Source organism: Synchiropus splendidus, chromosome 1, assembly GCF_027744825.2.
Source record: "Synchiropus splendidus isolate RoL2022-P1 chromosome 1, RoL_Sspl_1.0, whole genome shotgun sequence".
Classification (NCBI taxonomy): Eukaryota; Metazoa; Chordata; class Actinopteri; order Syngnathiformes; family Callionymidae; genus Synchiropus; species Synchiropus splendidus.
This window is the reverse complement of record NC_071334.1, coordinates 56,190,952-56,211,418: the sequence shown is the minus strand read 5'-3', so window position 1 is coordinate 56,211,418 and position 20,467 is coordinate 56,190,952. Positions and strand designations below refer to the sequence as shown.

The 20,467-nt window shown below is 41.3% G+C and overlaps 1 protein-coding gene across 1 annotated transcript in view; it reads left to right on the top strand.

The window, feature by feature from the left end:
* The window catches only part of LOC128747106 (transmembrane protein 132C-like), a 145,854-nt gene extending 131,412 nt beyond the window's left edge, over positions 1 to 14,442 (top strand). Inside the window, exons 7-10 of the mRNA XM_053844689.1 lie at positions 532 to 740; positions 3,238 to 3,544; positions 8,490 to 8,681; positions 12,413 to 14,442. Coding sequence (XP_053700664.1) covers positions 532 to 740; positions 3,238 to 3,544; positions 8,490 to 8,681; positions 12,413 to 13,483 — 1,779 coding nt within the window. The 3' untranslated portion in view covers positions 13,484 to 14,442. The remainder of the gene's footprint in view (positions 1 to 531; positions 741 to 3,237; positions 3,545 to 8,489; positions 8,682 to 12,412) is intronic.
* Positions 14,443 to 20,467: the final 6,025 nt, after the last annotated feature.

Sequence of the window (20,467 nt, the reverse complement as noted above, 5' to 3'; positions counted from 1 at the left end):
TTTATTTGTCAAAGCCTCAGAGTCCTCAAAAGGGAGATTATTTTGTATACTTTTGTAAAATGCAGCTCTGTGAGGGGAAAAAAACAAACAAACAAAATGAATGCTGTAGTTACCGACTATTGGATTGAGCCTTTTGCTTTTGTGATGAATATTTGCAGGGGTGCATAACTCTTACTGCGGGATGAAAATCACTGGTTGGTTACCTTCACTCCTGACAAGATGTAGGGGTGAAGCCACTCAGCAAAACACACAAAAAGAGTGGCTACTTAATGCTTCAGTAGCATTATTTTATATATTTGTGATCAATAAACTACAGTAACGTATTCTCCCATTTGCTTTTTTATCCCCAACCCAGTTTGTGTTCATATGATACATCGTCTTCCATATTTGTTGAAGCCTTTTGGAGTAAAGTATTTCCAAGAGCCAAACTGAAAACCCATTTGGATTAAAATTCTGTTTCACAAATGTATGCAAAAACTTAAAGAAGTCCTGTCGGACAAATATTAACACAGTTTTTGTCGTTTGTTAAAGGTATCTGAAAGATGCGACTATGTGTACGTCAACGGAAGAGAGACAAGAGGAAACAACAAAGTGCTGGTGAACTTCACCTACAGCTTCCTGAGTGCGCAGCTAGAGATGAGCGTATGGATTCCCCAACTGCCCTTGCTCATCGACGTGGCTGACACTGAACTCAATCAGGTCAAGGGTTGGAGGGTCCCTCTTTTCACAGGCAACAGGAGGTATGGACCTACTGTGAATTATACAACTGAAATTCATAAGATTGCTCTTTTTGAATGTGACTATTGAAAACCACTGTCTGAATAAGATGTGTTTAAAGTCATAGCACTTTTACTGTTCTATAAATTATGCTGCTCAACCATAAAGTTGAAAAAAATATTTGAACTTTAACTCATTTTACCTATAACTTGTTGCATTTTTTTGTTTTTTGTTTATCTATCTATCTATCTATCTATCTATCTATCTATCTATCTATCTATCTATCTATCTATCTATCTATCTATCTATCCATCTATCTATCTGTCTATCTAGTCAAGCTCGGTCCTATTGTTATTTACCACAGCTAATCCCCACAGTGTGGCGCTCCAACACAAATACCCTCTCTCCAGGGCTAGATCATTCCTCATTTCATGTAAGCAGCTTTACTTCTGCAATACAGAGCAAAGGGGGAGCTGTGTGTCCCTCATTCATTCCTCTTCGCTTTTAGTCATCAGCAACATCCCTGACTGTCAGTCAGGACTCCCAGCATGACTCTGCCTCTTTTTTTTTTCTGGTGAGGACTGTTGTTTAAGTGCTAAACCTAAAGTGCGTGCAACATGTCAGCCTGCGTTTTCTGCCCGACCTGCCACGCCTCATTAAACCTAATGGAAACTGTCACTACCTTGCCGCAATCCCCTTCGCAAACCTGTTAGAGTGATAGAATGACAGCCTTAGAACTGATAGAAGAAAAATAAAAGGTGAGAAGCTGAGCCAGCGATTTCAAAGATGGATCATTGACGTTTGAAGATGATGTGTCCAGAGTTTGACCAATGAAAATGACAAGGCGAAGCAGATGGGTGAAAGTGATGTACTGTACATCACTCTGGAAATTGTTTCTCTTTATTGTCAATCTCAGTCTCTGCAGAGCAAATCTTTGTCCCACAGCCAAGTTTTATTGCTGATGTATATATTAAGTAAAGGGCACTGACACGCTATAGATTAGACCTCTGTTATTCTGCACTCCTAATCAGACCGGGGGGGGATTATAAATAACATGTGGTTAAACTGTCCGGTGCCTTTGTTTCCACTGCTGTTCTCGCGTGTATGTGATGACTTCAGGAAAACTGTGTGATGTTTATGTGGAGCAGGAGTCACCGCCTCACTGATCTAATCCAGGTTCCTTGCATGTTGGTCTAGTCCTACCTCCGTGAGCTCATGGATCCAGAGCTTGAGGTGCTGATCCGCATCCCAGCCGCTTCACATGGCAAATGATATGGCAGAGGCTTGAGATGAAAAAAATGTGTTTGCGTAGTATTTATATACCTTAATAACCATTCCATCAGTTGCCACCCGCCCCTGGCCAAGCTGGCCCTCAGTTAAGCAAACTAAACATATGCTAAAAAACAAGTAAATAAAGTAGGAATTTAAAGGGCTTTGGGCTCTGAAAGTAGCACTTAGAGAATCATTTTGTTTTTATTGTTTATTGGTGTTTCTGCCAGAGCTCAATGCACAAAAATACCTGTGGCAAAAATTATTAATTTTATGTTACTTATTTTTGCAATGTTATGTCATAATATGCAAAAAAAAAAGTTATGCATTTGTATGATGTACTTTTGCATTTTGCAGTGTCAAGGTGATCAGGTTTGTGATATCTTCACGATGTAGTTTCACATAGTTTCCAGAGACACTGTAAAGTATGCTTATACAATGTCTCAACATCAGGCTTCATTGGAGAGATCTTGAGAGTTACCACAAAAATACACACCGGATTAGTACGAAATGTAACAGAATTACTTTAGAAAAAAAAAATGTAATGTGTGGGACAATTCTGTAGTCCTTTGTTTATAACACTTTGAGCCTGCTGGAATTCTTAAAGGAAGTTGCCTGCTTGTCTAATGGGAAGTGCACTCTTGTATACAGCAACAATATTAACCTCTGCGTAATCCATCTCGACAGAAGTCCATCAGTTTCCTGTTTCAGTCAAGAACGTATCCTAAAGATATTTAATCACTTCTCACCCAAATCTTAACTTCAGTCACAGATACTTGACCTGAATATTTGAGAGACACTTATAATAAATGGACATTTATTCAAGTGAGTCCTAGTGGCAACACAAATCACAGCAAAATATGGAGACGTCTGTAAAGGTTCTAGATATATTTTTGTGAAAACATTCATTTGCTTGAAAATGCATCATCTGCGATGCTATACGTGTGTGCGCCTGCAGCAAAATAAATGGCAGCCATATGGTGAAATGTCACTTGTCCTTTTAAAGAAAATGAAAAAGCAAGCAAGGCAGCCGTTTGTCTCTGCAAGCTGTTCTTAATGGATTTTCAGAAATTTGCTGGAAGTGTTTTCAGAGGTCACAAAAACCTGCAGCGATGTGGTGGGAGAAGGTTCTGCTGCCCATAATAAACCAGAGAGATCGAGTTTGGAGGATTGATTTTAAATCTTTCATTTGAGGTCTCATAATACGATTTCTTTTCCTCTCATATGCTGCCATTTTTTTTTTTCCGTCAGGTATGAAAGAGTCACTGATATCACGGAAGATGCGGATGCAGCAGAGAGACCTGAAGCCACCTGTGTGGCCCAGTATCAGAGCACTTCACTGCGCGTGCTCACACAGTTTATTGCCCAACCCGAGGAAGGCCGAGGTGCAGTGGACGAGGATGGAGCGGGCCAGAAAAACATCTTGCTCGGAAGTGACTGGCAGGTGGAAGTCACCCAACTGGTGAAGGACTTCTTAAAGGTGGAGGATACAAGATTTGCTGAGCTGCTGAATGACCACGTCGTAATTGGACTGAAGGCCGGAACCACCAAACTACAGGTTGTATGCTGCTCATTTATGTGAGGTTTCATTGAAATATTTGTTCAAAGCAAAAGATTATACAGCAGACAGTGCCATCTAGTGGCCTCTTAAAATTTGGACACTGTTTCATGAAACCTGTCACTACTGTCGGGTATCTTTGTCCAGCATTTTTGGTCCTTCTGCCTAATTCGTCATTCTTCTTCCAAATGAAATGGATTCTCCTCTGGAGATCCTGTGTATTCAGATCATGAAACAATATTGCAGGGCTGATGAAACAGTGCCCTAGTTTTCAAAGTTCACCAGACTGTGTTTTGGTTTGGAAATGGTGTGTGCTTTCATTGAACACTGTTTCATGAAACCTCATCAATCCCGCACTACTAAAAAGCAGTATTAGTTCCAGTAACCAGTTCAATATTCGCTTGGACTTCCTCAGTGCTGACCCTCAAGCTCAATCCTCAATTCTGACCCTCAAGAATGAAAGCAATCTAGCCCCCAAAATGAATTGTTTAAGGGCTTAGAAATGGGACACCCCTCAAAGGCTGTGAGGGGCAGCAATGCAACAAAGAAGCCTTCAGTTATTAAATACTCTTTGAACTAAAGCGTCTTGGCGACGGTCGGAGCTGGGTGCAGTTTGATACTTGACACCACTGACAACAAACAAATGACCAAAGAAAGAGGAAACATGTGAGACATGGTGTCAAAAACTGAAAATAATTTAGACCTTTCTTTTGTCACCAGCCGACCGTGTACAGTCCAGAGTCAGGTGCTATTGAAGTGCAGAGCTCATTTCACCTGTGCGGCACATTTTTGCATTTGAAAAACACATCCAGTTATATTGCACTGCTCAGCATGTTGTTTTATTGAGCGTTCACGTCACACGCCATGAATGTTGCTTGTTTGGCACTATTTGGCCAAATATATTAACCACTGCCTCGGCGTATCCCTACTTGGTTGTCTGGGTATTCCTCAATCTTATGATACTTCTTGCTCCTCAACTGAACTTCCTGAGAATCGGGGATAGCGCTTGCACTTTGCTGAAGCTTGTATTTGTAGGACTGAGGTTGAATATCAAGGAAGGAATTGGAATTCACCCTTGATGTTTACATTAAAGGTCCACTGTGTAAAAATTGATCCCATCTAGTGTTGAGAACTTATATTGCAATTGACTCTCTTGCACCATGCAGTTGACAACCCGCCAGGTAAATCGACCCAGATTGCAATCGGGCTCCAAAGGGTGTCGTCACAGCACGGAAAAAGTGCAGTTCATAATGAGCTGGGAAGTTTGTTTACAACACCATTACTAGCTCTCTGCTCTGTGTGTTTGTGTGCTGTAAAGTTTGTCTGTTACGCTTTGATCACAGCCCAAACGTGCTGTGATGTTAACTGCCATAGTCATTGTTATGACCTCATCAGAAAAAAAGTTGGTTTGCGATTGTTCTCATTTCAAATGTGGAGAACGAGCCAAGCCCTTAGTAGTAAAGTTGGACCGAATAGCCTTAAGACAGTGGATCGCATCAAACATCACATCATGTGTGTTAGTGGCATTTTAGTCTAGTAAGTTTCAATAAACACGACAAAGAAATGCATGTGTGTTGCTGCATAATAAGTAATGCTAGTCACATTAGCTTAAATTAACAGCAAAGTAGCTCATATCTCTTCAATAATAAGTGACCAATTTGGAGTTCACTGAATGTTTTTTTACCATCTCGAGTTCTTGACGTGCTTAAATATTACAAGTTGTAATTACTGGAGACTCCCAGAGACCGACAGACTTTTTTGTTTTGTGCCCCTCTGTGACTTGAGATTGACTCCTCTGACTTGAGCATGTTGAACCTCAGGTATTCCCAGCAGACTCTGCAGCTTTTATTTTCAACCTCATGGATTGCAGCAATATCACCAATACAATAGGTTTCTTGTTGTTTTGGGGACCATGAAATCAATCTAGATGTTGTGCCGGTCTTTCACTCCACTCACAGTGTGTGCACTTGTGTCACATTCAGTGTGTGTCTGGCGTTGTCTAGAAAAAGATGTTGTTTGAAATTCTAGTCTACATTATTTATTTTCTGCAGCCTCTCATCAGGGCTTGTGCTGCCAAGAGCTGAAGCTGTGCCATGGCTGAGGACATGCTGGGTAGACTCACAGTCATTGGCATCCTGTCGTCGATATTTGATTGATTATAAGTAGTAGTCAGCGTCTGCCTAGTGGTTCCACAAAACAGATATGATCAACAATAACTAGGTGGGGTTTACATCAATACTAGCTGTGTAGACATGGTCAAATTGTATTTTTAAATGTGTATTTCAGCTAAATGGTAAAAAGAATTGCATCCTTGTGTTGATTTGTTCACAAAAAGGCATTAACAGCAGGTGGCATTTAGGCAATTGTTAGGGTCTGTTTTACTCTAAGCCCACCTTTCCTTTGAAATGTCAATTGCATAATGCAACACAAAGGTGAATCCTCTCACAGGAGTTTACCATCATTTGCAAGTGCACAAGTTGGTGGATAAAATGCAATTCCGTGGTTAACATCTGTCATATTTTTTAGATATTGTACTTTGAGGTCTTCCTTAATGGAAATATTTATGTGATACTGAACATTATGATTCTCAAAAGGCTGGTTAAAATTAGTGGCAGATTTGCAGTGGTAAAATAAAAATACGCATAGGAATAGAAGCGCCTTCATATTAGAGCTTTGCATTCTGGTTCAACTCGCAGTGGGGTGATAAAGCAAACTATTCTTACTGACACCAACACATCCTCACACCCACGACATAATATATTGACTTAAAAAAGTAGACTTTTGCGTCCAATACTGATGCCAAAGGCAGCATTCAGCATTACATGTTGAGGCAGCAGGTTGTCAATTGAGGCACATGTTCTGCCGTCTGTGGCATATCCGAGCACCATGGGCAGTCGCGACACATACAAAATGGCATGGGATGGCGCTCCTTTTGTTGTACACGTGGCAATTGCTATTCAGAGCCCCTAAAACTGCAGCGCGTTTCAGTTATGGTGACTTTCTGAGGGCCACTAAGGAGAACCGTGTACATAAAGTACTTGAAGCAAAACTTTGTAGGATTCGTTTCTTTCACGCTTTAAGGTCCGGGGGGGCTTTTTGTTCCTGTGAAAAAGGCATTTGAGTTTCAAACAACGTGACCTGACTGACAGGATGTTATCGTTGGTTTCAAACTGGTATCAATGGAGGTCAGGCAGTGAACGCCTCCTGCAATCCAGACAGAAATTCTAGAGGAGAGTACAGGTCTAAAGGTGGGACCGGCAGAGAGATGCATCCTGAATATTTGACTCGTGATATAGATATGAGGACCAAAACATCTTTAAAATGGGTACAAGAATGCAACACCATGTCAATGTGGTGCCACAGCGCAAAACACAAGTATAAAACAAAGATAACGCCATTCACTGAGGTCAGACAAATCCTTCTGTAGCTTCATGACCTGGGACACACCTTCATGACTTCCAGCCTCTATCAGGCACCCATCCTGTCCTCCGTATTTCCTTTCTGCCACCCAGCATGTGGTGCCCATACTCATGGAAAGGTCATCATTGAAACAGTGATAGCAACAACGTCATCAACAGAAATCAGAGGGAATAATGTTCTAGTGAATCATGAAAATTATATTTTTTATTATCTAATACTGGTTTCATTGTTGTGTTGTCTACTGTGTAGTTTTAAGAATAAGCATTAAGACTCTAAATCGCAGACCATTCAGGCTCTCCAACGCCTTTTTTGTAAGTGCCATTTGGGATTGTTGCAACATGCTGGTGTAAAGGGGTGAACAAGGAGAAGTGGCGTGACAACTGTACAAAGTTGTCCAAAATTCAGAGGGAGGACTTTTAACTTGCTTAAGATTTCTCAGTCAATCTACATAATACCTGGGCAAAGCGTGGCCCTTTGACTGATCACATTGGAATCTTTCTGATTTTTTTTTGTTCATTTTTGTCCGTTCATTATGGTGCAAGTGAAATTTAATTTCCTTGTTTGATTTTTTTAAATCGTTCATCTCGGTTATTTTGAGGAGTATTTCTTGTCCTTTTCTTGCCCCTAGATTAGATTCGACTGGCTTCATTCATCAGAATTGTCAATTTAATTTTTATTTTATTATTGTTGTTATTATTCATAATTAGACACAATATACTCACTAGATTTTTTTTCCCGTTTAGTTTTCCCATCATGTCAGACATGTCATGTCAGACATACTATGCTGTCCTGGGCCTGTTGTCTGTCCATGAGTCTTTGGTCGGACTTTGGTCAGACATGAAACAGTGTTGGTGTAGAAACACCTGTTTTGCCTTGTTGTCTGAAAGATGGGAAACTGTGAATTTGAGAAAAATGGTTGTTGCTATTAGAAAGGAGATTGTGTAGTTGTTCGGAAATCCTGTTCAAACTTTGTCCTTGTAAGTTGAACTCACCTCCTAAAGCCTGTTGTTTTAATGTCTTTATGATTACTATGATTAAAACAAACAGCGGCCTCAAGGATTGAATTTGTTGCTCTGACAGATTTGCATAAGCGCCCACAGTCTCCAATCCCCCAATAATTTCTCCTTTACCCTTGCACATTCAACAATATCCTTCTCAGAGGGTCTCTAAAAAACCAGAAAGGCGTGATGTAATGAGGAAAGGTGCAGTGAAAACAGGCGTAGGAGTCGGTACAAATGAGCCAGTGATCATTGTTGACAGTCCATTATGGCTGGTAAGTGTGGCCATGTGGGGCGGCTGCAGGAGGGACGGGTTGCCCGAATTGAAGCGGAAGGGAGGACCCGCATCTCATTACAAACTGTTTACATGCTCACACCTCTGGCAAATCACCAGGGAGGTGGATGTGCGGTCGGATCCGATGATGCACTTGCAGGAATTACATCTATTGTTTCAACAATTAGAAAGATGTTTGACCCCCTTGTGCGGTGCTGACATGCAGTTTATAAACAATCCCTATTTGTGGCAGGTGCTCTCCCCTCTGACGTCGGAGGTCATGGCCGAGAAGAGCATCACGGTGGTGGACAATAAAGTCAGTGTGACAGAGCTTGGGCTGCAGCTGGTGTCTCAACTCTCTCTGTCCATTCATCTAAGTCAAGGAAGCAACAGCGCCATCGTAGCAACAACAACTACCCAGGAGGTCATTCGTTCACTAAATCAGGTAAGAACTATCTGCCACAATTATGGTATATATTATTAAAGTAACTGCAACAGTGAAACTGGTAGTGCTTAGCTGGTTATCAACGGCTCTCAGTACTGGCAAAGTCCCTCTATACACGCAAAGAGTAACAGCCTAGATGTGAAAACTGGTCGACCCAAGGTTTTCTTTTGCCGGGAGGAGATGACAGACTACTGTCATGTGATGTCGTGATGAAAATGGTGAGCATGACAGCAACTTTACTAGCTGTTAGGATTGAATTCTTCTACTGTATGGGCTAATAGTCTCTAGCTGCGGTTTGGTGGACAGGGAAAGCATGTGGAAGTCAAGGCCTGCAGGCCATTTTCAGGTCATATTTTAATGAAATATGGCCCACTGGAGGAAATCATGCACAACTTTCGTTCAAGTCATGAGATGTGAATTTCAATATTGAGATAAAATTCATGAAAAGAAATAGCCAGAATTTCATAGCTGATTAAATAGTGCCCATAAAACTGGATTTTTTTTCTTCCTTTTTAATTCAGCGATCACAGCGTAGCAAATATTTTGTGACTGGATCCTTTCATTCATTCGAGAAGAGATTAACCAGGCATGGAAGTATATGCTTCAATGAAACCGTCAGGGTTAGTTGCAAGGGAACTATTTGAGAAGTGGTTTGATTTGGGTGCAGTTCTGTTGATTCATTTGGATTTAAGGACATTACCAAATAATGGAATCCTATGGGGACCAGCTCCAGTAACAATGGGCAGAAAGTGAAACACCAACTTTTCAACACAGCATACAATGGAATTGCTTAAATAAATCAACTTTAATTTGACTGTGGGAAAATAGTGCTATTAAGGTTCGGTATGTAGCTAAGGCACTTCTTTAGTCATGGAAGTTGTTGCTGTGCTATGCTATGCTATGCTATGTTTTTCAGGACGACACCTGGCATGTTGGTGGCGTGTGTCGCTGTCTCGGTTTTTCGGTTATTTCTTTAAAAATGTACTGCAAATCCTGCTGGACTTGTCTTTTCCTCATCATTATGATGAGAACAAGTGACTCATAAAAGAGTAGACCAAAAAAGTTGAATAATAATAACAACAACACTCTCTAGTTAATAATGAGTCCAAATGTTCTAGAAATGTTTGAAAGACCAAAATATGTGACCCAACCGAAATCCGGGAAAACAAGGACACTATCGAAAGATAGTGTGCAATCATCCAGGTACTATAGAGCAGAAGTAAAAAAGAAATCCAAGCAGAACCAGACACAGTTCACATATGCAAGAATAAGAGTTCTTCTCAATGCTGAAATGGATATATTGTATTTTATGGCAACAAGCAAACTGATTGTAAAAAACAGAAACTAGACAACCAAGAAAACATTATTATATAAATAATATAACACTCGCCTTCTTGCTTTAGACGTTGTTGACCCCCATCGAATGAAAAAACAGAAATTAAAGTGCCCAACCCTGGTTAAATGGTAACACAGGCAAAAACAAGATTGCCACAAAATTGAAAAAAAATGGGGGGAAAAATGTTGCCCACTGTTGAACAATTTTCCCTCACAATTAACAAGATCTCCTCCTACTTCACTACCGTCCAAACAATCTCATTGACTCCCCTCACCAACACAATCTCCCACATTAAGCCAACCTCATGCAGCTTTGCTATCCTTCCCACAAACTTCTTAAATGAGACTTTAGATGTTGCTCGGCCCAGTATTTTATCAATCGTTAATAGGTCTCTTTCTGAAGACAGATTGCCAGCAGCTTTAGAAGGTGCAGTGATCCAACCTCTCTTAAAGAAACCTAGGGTGAATTCCAATTCCTCCCTTAATCCTCAGTCCTCTACTCTCAATCTTAGCACTCAAAAACAAGTGTTAAGTGTTATGTTTGAGTTCGAAATGGATACCACTTAAATGCAAATATGTAGTCAGTCTGTGGGGGACAGCAGCAGCCAAAAGGAGCATTCAGTAAATCAGAGTTTGCACTGAAGCATCATGGCGACTGTCGGCTCAACTACAATTTGATACTTACAAGCAAATAAAGAGGAAACGTGAGACATGGGATGGAAGGTCAAACCTGTGTTTACCCAATACTGTTCGGTCACCAGCCAACCCGGTGTCGGTGCTGTCACCATAGAAGTGCAGTTTGTTTCACCTCCAAGGCACATTTTTTATTTGAAAAACACATTCAATTCATTCAGACTTGCTCTGCATGTTGTTTCATTGAGCGATCACGTCACACGCCACTATTGGGTTCGGTGACTTTTTGCCTCAGAAGTCGAATGATTCTTTTTTTTTCACAATTCGATTGAATATATTTGGCCAACAAATGTTTGAAGCATCCTATTTGGTAGTCTGAGTATTCTTCAGTCCTGAGGGAGCTGCTAGCAAATCCCAAAATTGAAATCCTGAAAACAGAAAATAGCTCCTCTAAAAGTAACCAACAACCTACTATGAGCAGCAGGTAAAGGTGAAAAAAAGTTATATTAGATCTCAGTGCAGCATTCGGAATTTTACTGGGCTGCCTTCCCTCTTGGATGGGTATCAAACCCACTGCTTTTAGCTGGTTCAAATCTGTCTGAGAGGACATCTTCAGTCACCATTGGGAACCTCTCTCCATGCACAGCTGGATTTACCTGTGGTGTGACATGGAGTTCCATTTTAGGTACCTTTCTATTTTCAGGCTACATGCAACCTCTTGGACAAATCATCCAGCATCACCATCACTCCCTGCTATGCAGATGACACACCGGTTGACTTGGCTCTAAAGAACTCTCAAGGCATAGCTGCTGTCCTTGCATGTCTTGACCATATCACCAAGTGAATGGCTCAAAGTTTTCTTTAGCTGAACCTGTCAAAAAGAGAAATATTACTGTTTCCCTCACCAAAATCGAGCTTCAGCCCCCTGCACAGATACATAACTCTCATAACCCGAAATATCTGTGTGTGTATCTGTGTGTTTTTTTGCTTCTGATTTCGAACGAATATCCAGAGCTCGAACGCCCCCCAAAAAAGCCGGAAAAAACACAGCGTGCGCGGACCGATCAGCTGACCCACGACGCGCTTTGTTATTGTGTATAACGCAGCCTCTGTATGCAGACGTGTCCCGTTAGCTATATTTACTGACTGACAATTCGCTTCTCAAATGGCCCTCTGGAACAAATTGTGGTTGCGAACCGAGGTGCCACTGTGTGTATATATATATATATATATATATAGATATATATATATATATATATATATGTATATAAATTATGTGATGCATGGAGGAGTTTGAGCAGAAATAAAGCCGTCCCACAGTGGTGTATAATGTAGAACTTGTGGCCACGACGACAGCTATTTTCAAGAGAGTTGAAGGATCATCTTTCAGGCCCCCAGACACGTTGTTAGTTTGGTGTCTGTGGCAATCTTTGTGTAATTTTAGCAACGAATTCAGTCGTTATATTGTGAATGTCTCCTTTTGATTTGCATATACGGCCACTTAGCACTGCTTTGATTGTTCTAATTATAATTTCAAATGAATAGAATCCTTCCTTGGAGAAAGAATGTTATTTGGCGCTGTGCTGAAGAAAAGTCTCTTCTATCCCATTGTCGTCTTTCTGCTATAATTAGGGATCACGTTCGCGTCCGCTGTGTTTCTCTGCATAAGCAAGGAAAGAGCCCAATATTGGTTCTGAAGTTTTTTTTAGGTTTGTCAACAAACTCTACTGTTGATCTGATGCTGAATCCTGTCTCACTCTTAGGAGTCTCTCATCAGTGCTTGGCTTCAGTTCAGCGATGGCTCCACGACGCCGTTGGAAAACTACCACCCTTCTCATTTTGCCCTCTCAACCAGCACTCTGAATGAGCAGGTGGTGCAGGTGCAGCGTAAGTCAGCCTGGAGGTGGCCTGTTATTGTTGCAAAGGGTCAAGGTCAGGGGTCACTTGTGCGTGTTGAAATGAGCCAGTCAGAACAGTGCCAGAGGGGGAAGCGACGCACCATCATCACGACCGGAACGGCAAACGTACGAGTCCTATTGGGTCAGTCTGAAGAGCAATACCGTCAACCGGGGGACCGACTTACGCAATCAGAATCTCCGAACTATGGAGGATCAATCTCTGACAGTAATACCGGGACCGTCAAGGGCGGATCTACACCCGTCAAGAGCTACAGCCCGACAAAGCCTAATGGCGGTCGTTTGTCAGCAGACAATGGTTCAAAGATTGCGAGTGAATTCGCAAAATATCCAGACCAGGCTGAGCTGCCTCGGAGCAGAACCACAAATGAGGAATCACCTCCCCGACGTGGTCTGACAGACCTGGAAATTGGTATGTACGCCCTGCTGGGAGTCTTCGGCCTGGCTATTCTGGTTTTTCTCATTAACTGCATTTCTTACGCTTATAAGTATCGTACCAAGCAGCTCTCCCTGGAATCCCCAGAGACAATGCCCCACACTCACGACTGGGTCTGGCTAGGCCAAGAAGAAGGACTGTGCCGGCAGCAGCAGCAGGAAGATGAGCTCTGCGGTGCCCTGGAGGAAGGTAGTCATCTATTAAACGGAGTTATCCCAAGGGGCTGCACCAGCACGGAAAGTTGTGATATAAGGGGACGGGATCACAAAAATGATTCGCCAACGACAAAGAGAAAGCGGGTAAAGTTCACTACTTTTTCAAACAGCAAGTCAAGTAATGGATGTCCAGGGCTGAGCCCATTAGCGCTTAGGCAGACCAGTGAGATTACATGGGTTTGTCCGGACATTAAGCTTGGGGAGTCAGAGGAACTCAGGGAATTCAAGGAGAAGTTGAACCAGAATGCAATTAAGAATATTGCATAGGGGGCGCTGGGTGTTTAAGGGGACTTTGAAGAAACTCACCTGAATGCCTTCATACAACAGAGGGAGCGACAGCCGGAGAGAAGTGAGGACTGCACTGAACTGTTCTCACTTCGTCATCACTATTAGGGAGGGAAGAGGAATAAACAGAAAAAAAATAAATATTTGCAGTGGCACCATAGTGAAGCTATAAAGACAGATCTGTGAGCTCAATATTGTTAATCGTCAAATGGGTGTTTATTTCTTGTATTTGTGATTAAGTTTCGACTTTTAGCCACGTTAAAAAAAGATTCTAAACGCCATATGTATTTTTCTTTTTTAGTTTTATATCATCAATGTTGTATTTGTTGTACTACTTTTTTTTTCTTTTTGCTTCACAGTTGCTGTATGCCTTGTTCTGCAAGTCAAAATTTATAGATTCTAGAAAAGGATGATCAAACAAATTTTATATTGTATAGATCGTTTGATTTTGAAGCTTTATATATGTATTATGATATTTTGTAAAGGGAAAAAGTGAAGAAGAAAAAAAAGTTTGATTTAGTCTCCAGTGCGCCAGATACATGCAAGGTGTCACAACAGATCTGGTACCTGAAAGTGTGTGTAGATATCATATCTGGAGGCTTTAGCTTAGTTTCATTCAACTGAAATCTTGTCTGCATTATGTTTTCACCCTTATTTATTTTCCTTTTGTATTTATGCCAACACCTTTGATTAATTTAATACATATTTATTTAACACATGACTGAGTCTGTATGCATTAGATGACGGGAGACCACCATTGACGGCGTCAGAAGACAATCACAAGGCTGCGACTCACTCGTCACATTCTCATGGTTTCAACCAAATCTGTCCAGTTTACAATTTCTATGGCCCAAGTTAAGTGAGTGAGTCGGGAAATTATTTGGACTAATGTATATGGCATTTTCAATTTTATAAACAAAGTCTTAACAGTAAATAAAGAAACAATGATTAACTGTGAAATGCAGTGCATCTGGTCTTTTTGGTCACAGTGTTTTTCATATATATATATGTGTGTGTGTGTGTGTGTGTTTACTTTTTTTAGAAGTATCTCATGTGCCAATCTTTGAACCAAAATATTGGTTAGTACTGAATAGGAATGGGGTCACATTATTGCTTTTATTACCTCCATGTGATGAGTCAAATGGAAGAGATTACACAAGTCTGTATCACGCTCTGCTGAGAGCAGAGGTACAGTCAAGAGCTACTACTCTAACCATCTTCTTCCTCCACCGGGTGCTGACTGTTGATGATGCTATTGACATTTCTAATGTGAAAAAAATAATGTCAAAGTAATATTGGATAAAATTCATAACGGATGGAAATGAGCAGCTTGGTGGATGTTAGTACTCTCAAAGTGCTTCTCTTTGTGCAGATGAGAATTTCTCCATTTTTATTTGCATTCCTGTGAAATCGTCTGTCATGATGTGCCTTGTTTCATATTGGAAACATGAGTTCCTGTCTGTTTTGTTAATGGGGGCCTATTGCGCATGAAATTCCACATTCTAATACGGTAGCTTTGCCTCAATTTGAAATGTTTGTCATCTCTAAGTAATATGTTCAAGCTTACAAAATGGCCGCGACACAGCGACAAGGATTGTGGCACGATGGAAGCTACTCCAGTGAAGCAACAGAAGACCCGACAAACGTAAACTGGGACCGGTGACCAAACCCAGTGTTGGGTCAAGATGGACTCTAATCCATAACCTTGAGTTGAAACTCCAGCGCTGACAAACTTTTTTCATGTTTTATATGATTTTCAAAGGTTAAAGTAATGTGACGTTGCAAATCTACTGATCATTATTAACAACAAATGAATCAAGAAGCTCATTGGGTTGCATAAAGAGAACAGATGCAGTTGCTTCCCAAAAGTTCTGCCAGAAAACTGGCGGGGCAAAAGCATCAGAGCTGCCTTTCGCCCTTGTAAACAATTAACCTTTCACCACTGCATCAGACATAATCCCTGTTTTAAAGGGCAGACTAATTAGCGATTTCTTACTCGGTGCTTATTACATGGTAATGTGACATTTCATTGGTAGTTAGTCTTTGCCGTGTAGCAAATCCGTGGAAAATATAACATGAAGTTTTCGAGAAGACCTTAAAAATATTTGCATAAAATAATAATTGCTTTCACCGTCAAACATAATTCATTGTAATTCAACTGTACTGCTTCGGTCATGTTTCTATTTGCATGCTTCTCTGTTCTTGCTGTTGGTTGTTCTCTTTCCTGTGCTTCTCCTGTGGCCCCTCCGCCAGCAGTGGCACATAGCCGGGACCAGCCCCGCGATCACAGCTTCTCCACCTAAGCTTCCTGGTTCCAGATGGTCATTGCTTATACCCTGGTCAAGTTCTCCTGTCTCTTGAGTCGCTTTGTTTTGTCCTGGTATTGTGAAGTTTAATTCTGAATATGTATTTTCTTTCCACCTTTAAATCATTCATTATGTGTGAAAACAAATATATACACAAATACTTTTCAAATGAAGATTTTAATGAATATAAAACTAAAGCAAAACTGTGAATAAATACATGAAAAATTTTATATTTGCAGCTTGGATTTATACAAGCAGAGGGTCACGTGTTTACACATCTGACTTATTAATTTATATTGTTGGCTTGTTTGACTTCAATTTTAACCTTTCATATCTCCAAACAACATGAGTAATCCATCATCACTGTTCTAGTCCATAAATGCAAGTAAAGTATAAAGCAGAACATGCAGCTAAACCTCAGACCTCTAAAGTGGTGGGTAACAGTCAGTTACAGTTCTGTGTTCTTCTTTGTCATCGTCACAGCACATAAAATGGGATTCAATAATCTGACTGGAGGAGTGTGTTCCTGCTTGTGTGTCTGTGTCATCATGATTTATGGGTCAGACGGGTGAAAAAAAAAGCCAGTTTAGTGTTTTTATTTTATCTATTCTGTTGACACCAACACACAACTGTGATGCGATGAATTTTTGGGGAATAGCCTCAAGACGATGCTGGGACAAATGGCCAGACAAAATAATTCTTATTGATGTGAAAGTTTATGCAAAACAACCTTAAAATCTTTCACTGCACTGCTTTTTTCTAACTACTTATATACATCTTTGGCATTCCAGATTACCATCCGAAACCTGAGACTCTTGCCCACACTCGAGCACAAGCTCAACTAACTTTCTTACTGTTATTTCTGAATCTCACGACAAACTGATGTCAGGCATGGCAGGTAGACAAAGAACAGAGGCCATGTCGTGCTTTTCTGATGATGGTTTTGTGGCTGTTCTCACGTCTGTTTCGGTTGACTTGGACAGAAGAGTGTCACACACACAGTGTTCCACTATTTACTTAGGTTGTTGAGTATAGTTAAACACTAAATGACTTTGACTAAGGTGGAAGGTTACTTTTTGAGACAATACAAAATCGTCTGTCTCCTTTGGCTAAAAGATGCCAAATTGGAAATTCCACCACGCCTTTTCATCACGTGTGTGAGGTTAATATACAATAATAGGTTAATAAATAAAAATTGAACCTGGTAGTTGTTTCTCGCAGATGCTTTTCTCTCACCATGGGAAATATGGTGTGCCCTCAATTTCATGAAAGATAGGAGCCCTCTGTCTTGAAAAAAAAAAAAAAGAAATTAAACTGACTGTGCATCTGTTTCATGATCTTCTCTGAAGATGACACCACTGTTTCATTTAGTAAGAGATCAGGCAAAGGACCGCTATGAGTTAAAATATTTTAGAAGCTCAAAACTCACAAAACTGCACAGCACCCTGGATTATAAGGAGCAACAGAATCCAGGAGCAGTGGCTCATGATGAAATACATCAGGAAAACAGGAGCTGGAGTTTCATGAAGTATATGAAATTGGACACAGATCCAGGAATTTCTTTAAGAATTCCGTAACAGCGGGAGAGCATTTTCAGCATTTGTGCCAGATTGGTAGCATATTTTTAAAGGCTGCTGTGTCATTGGGAAGATTGTGTTGGGGGGGTGGATTAAGGCCGCTTGCCGGAGGTTTGCGCTGCTTTTCTAGTTTTATTTCATGCATTGTAAAATGTCAGCGCGGTACATACCTTGTCATAATCGTGTAATGGATTTATTATTTCAAGCATGTGAATAATAATTGTTAATGCAGCTGCAAATCCTTAATTTAGGTGAGTAAAGCACACAGTCATAAGCATAAATGCAATGGTACAAATAGGCTTAATACAGTGGTACCTCGGTTTTCGAACGTCCCGGAATTCGAACAAATCGGAGTTCGAACAAAAATTTTGAGTTTTTTTTGCTTCGGATTTCGAACGAATATCCAGAACAACGAAAGCCCCCGAAAAAAGCTGGAAAAAACATAACTTGCGCCTACCGATCAGCTACATTTACGGACTGTTTTTTCTTCATATTGAGGTGTAAAACCTTTCCTGTCTCCGCACTGGACCATGGTAGAGTGTCACAGGGGAGGTGCTCGCTCTCCACACCTCCGAGGCTGGAGCGCTCACTCCAGGGTTTGATGTCCTGTTGTGGGCTGGAGCTGGGACAGGGATGAGGCGAGTCTCTGACAGAGCGTTACTTGGTTTATGACTTTGTCACAGCCAAACTGCACAGAAGCGCACATTCAGAGCTGGACACGCACCGGGCACCTCTTCACTTCTGGAGAGACGTCACTCACTCGGCAACCCCTCCCACATGCAGCGGCCACACACATAGACGAACAGCGACCTGCAGCAGACACTCTACATTCACTCCTACAAAAGCCTAATTTAAGGCTTGAAACGCAATATTTCTTTTTCCATTCATTGTAATCGGAAAAATCGATTCAGATTTCGAACAATTCACTTCTTGAACAGCCGTCTGGAACGGATTGTGGTGAGAACTGAGGTAGTGTTGCAAGTGTTGCAAGTTCACAAAAGACACGGGACAACAAGAGCAAGTTAACAATTTATTAAATACAATAAATACAACAGAAGGACGAACAGGAACGGCAACTGAAGGCGTCACGCCAAACGCGGGTTGAGAAAACACAAACGAGAGAAGGGAAAACCTGAAAACAGGCGATGACTGCCAAACCTGACTACGGGGGACAACAAAAGACGCAGTCGGAGTTAAGGGCGGAGTAAACAGAAAGCGCTCAATAGTGGATCTAAATCTCACTTACACGAGGAACAACTCTAACGAAGGACAACTTAAAAGGGAGTGTAGCCATACACTCACACGTGCACAACAGCTCATCACAACAATAGAAAACGAAGGAACGATAAGAACTGAGGAGGTGTCTTCAAGCACACGTAGATCTTTAGAAAACAGGGCAGCGAGGAAAGCATGGAGTCAAAGGAGTTTTACCATGTGTTGAGAATCAACCATCTGGCCATGCAAACTGGGGCTCCGGTGTATTTATCCTGGATCGTTGATGAGGAAAATGAGCTCCAGCTGCGCGACCATTAAGCTGGGGAAAACAAAGGAAACGGAAACGAAACAGGGAGCAACAAAATAAAAGGATGGGCAAGACAGAACATGACATGTTTTGGTGTTTGGGTATGAGAATCAGAATCTGAATCAGATTTATTGCTAGTCAGTGGGGATCCCACCAACTGGGAAAGTGCTTTGGAATAAAGTGCTGTCAAAAAGTCAAATAAAATAAAATAAAATAGAAAAGGCTGATCACCAATTCAACAGTCTGACGGCCGAGGGGAGGAAGCTGATTAAATCAGCTGTTTGACTTCATTGAACATATAAATGCTAAATAGACCTGGATTGAGGTTGAACATCATTGGGCCAGACACGGTTTTTGCGCCTCATTCAACTGTGGCAATGTCTTGGGTTTTAATCCCACGCTCCTCCTGGCAACTGACTTTGTTGTTTTGTCTTTAAGCGTGAAGCCAATGAATAGCGAGGGTGCCTGTTAAATGTGCTGTGAAAGACGGATCAGATGGTTGATGTCAGAGGATGGACGGCCCACACAATGTCAAGCCTGTTTTCATTACATTTCAGCCCAGTGATTTGTCAAATTACAGCCTGTCTCAGAGAGCTGACTGAGGAGGTTACCAGTACATTGAGAGAGGGAGAGGCTTTTCATTGTGCTTTTGCCATATATTCTATTCACCTACAGTACAATCGGCGGACTACACTACTTGAATCTATCCAACAACACCTAGATTTCTCCGTCCATTTCCTTTCCTTTTAGGTGTTAAATGGCTGAGGCCAATTCATCCTCTGTGTGACGTGTCTGCGCTCTCCGGTGTAAGACGTAGTTTCATCTGTGTACTAGTGGATGTATTTTCTTGTCAACGTGTTTTGGGGCGTTGAGCCGTTATGTGGGAGAGGCACTGGCAGCTCCATTATCTTGGAGGTGTCGGGCTGTCTGCCCGTGCTCACTTTCTCTCTTTGGGCCCATTCTTTCATTAAAACATTTATTTGCATCTATGGACAAACTGTCAGGAACATTCTGTTCTTTTGTCACAGCGTATGTCAGATCCTGCCGCTACATGCTCCGCTCAATTCTGACTTCCTCATCTCAACCGAAGACTGCTACCTCTACTGTAGGACACAAAGCATAGCTGCTAAAATAAAATGTTGAACTGTAGCTCTGAACAGACATTTCAGAGTCACAATAAATGTGCTGTCTGACTCTTCTTTGCATCGCCTACTAGAGGCTGTTCTCGGGACTTCCATGGCCTCATGGTCACGGATTTGAGGCACATTTATCGTCAATCCCATTACGGACTCTATTTCAACATGGATGTTGTACAGTATACAACATAAATGTGTTAACATCAGTATAGTATATATCAGTCAGCTGTCAGGGCCAGCCAGGCCTTCTCTGCTGGCCTAACATAACCAGAAGTCATGAGCATATTTATATATATATAGTATATATAATAACCATACTCATGTCATAGTATATCCCAGTGCTGTTTTTCCAGGTTAGAGTTTTCATCCAATCAGAATTCAGCTAGCTTGTGTCATCATGTCCAAGACCTTCAGCAGCAGCAGTG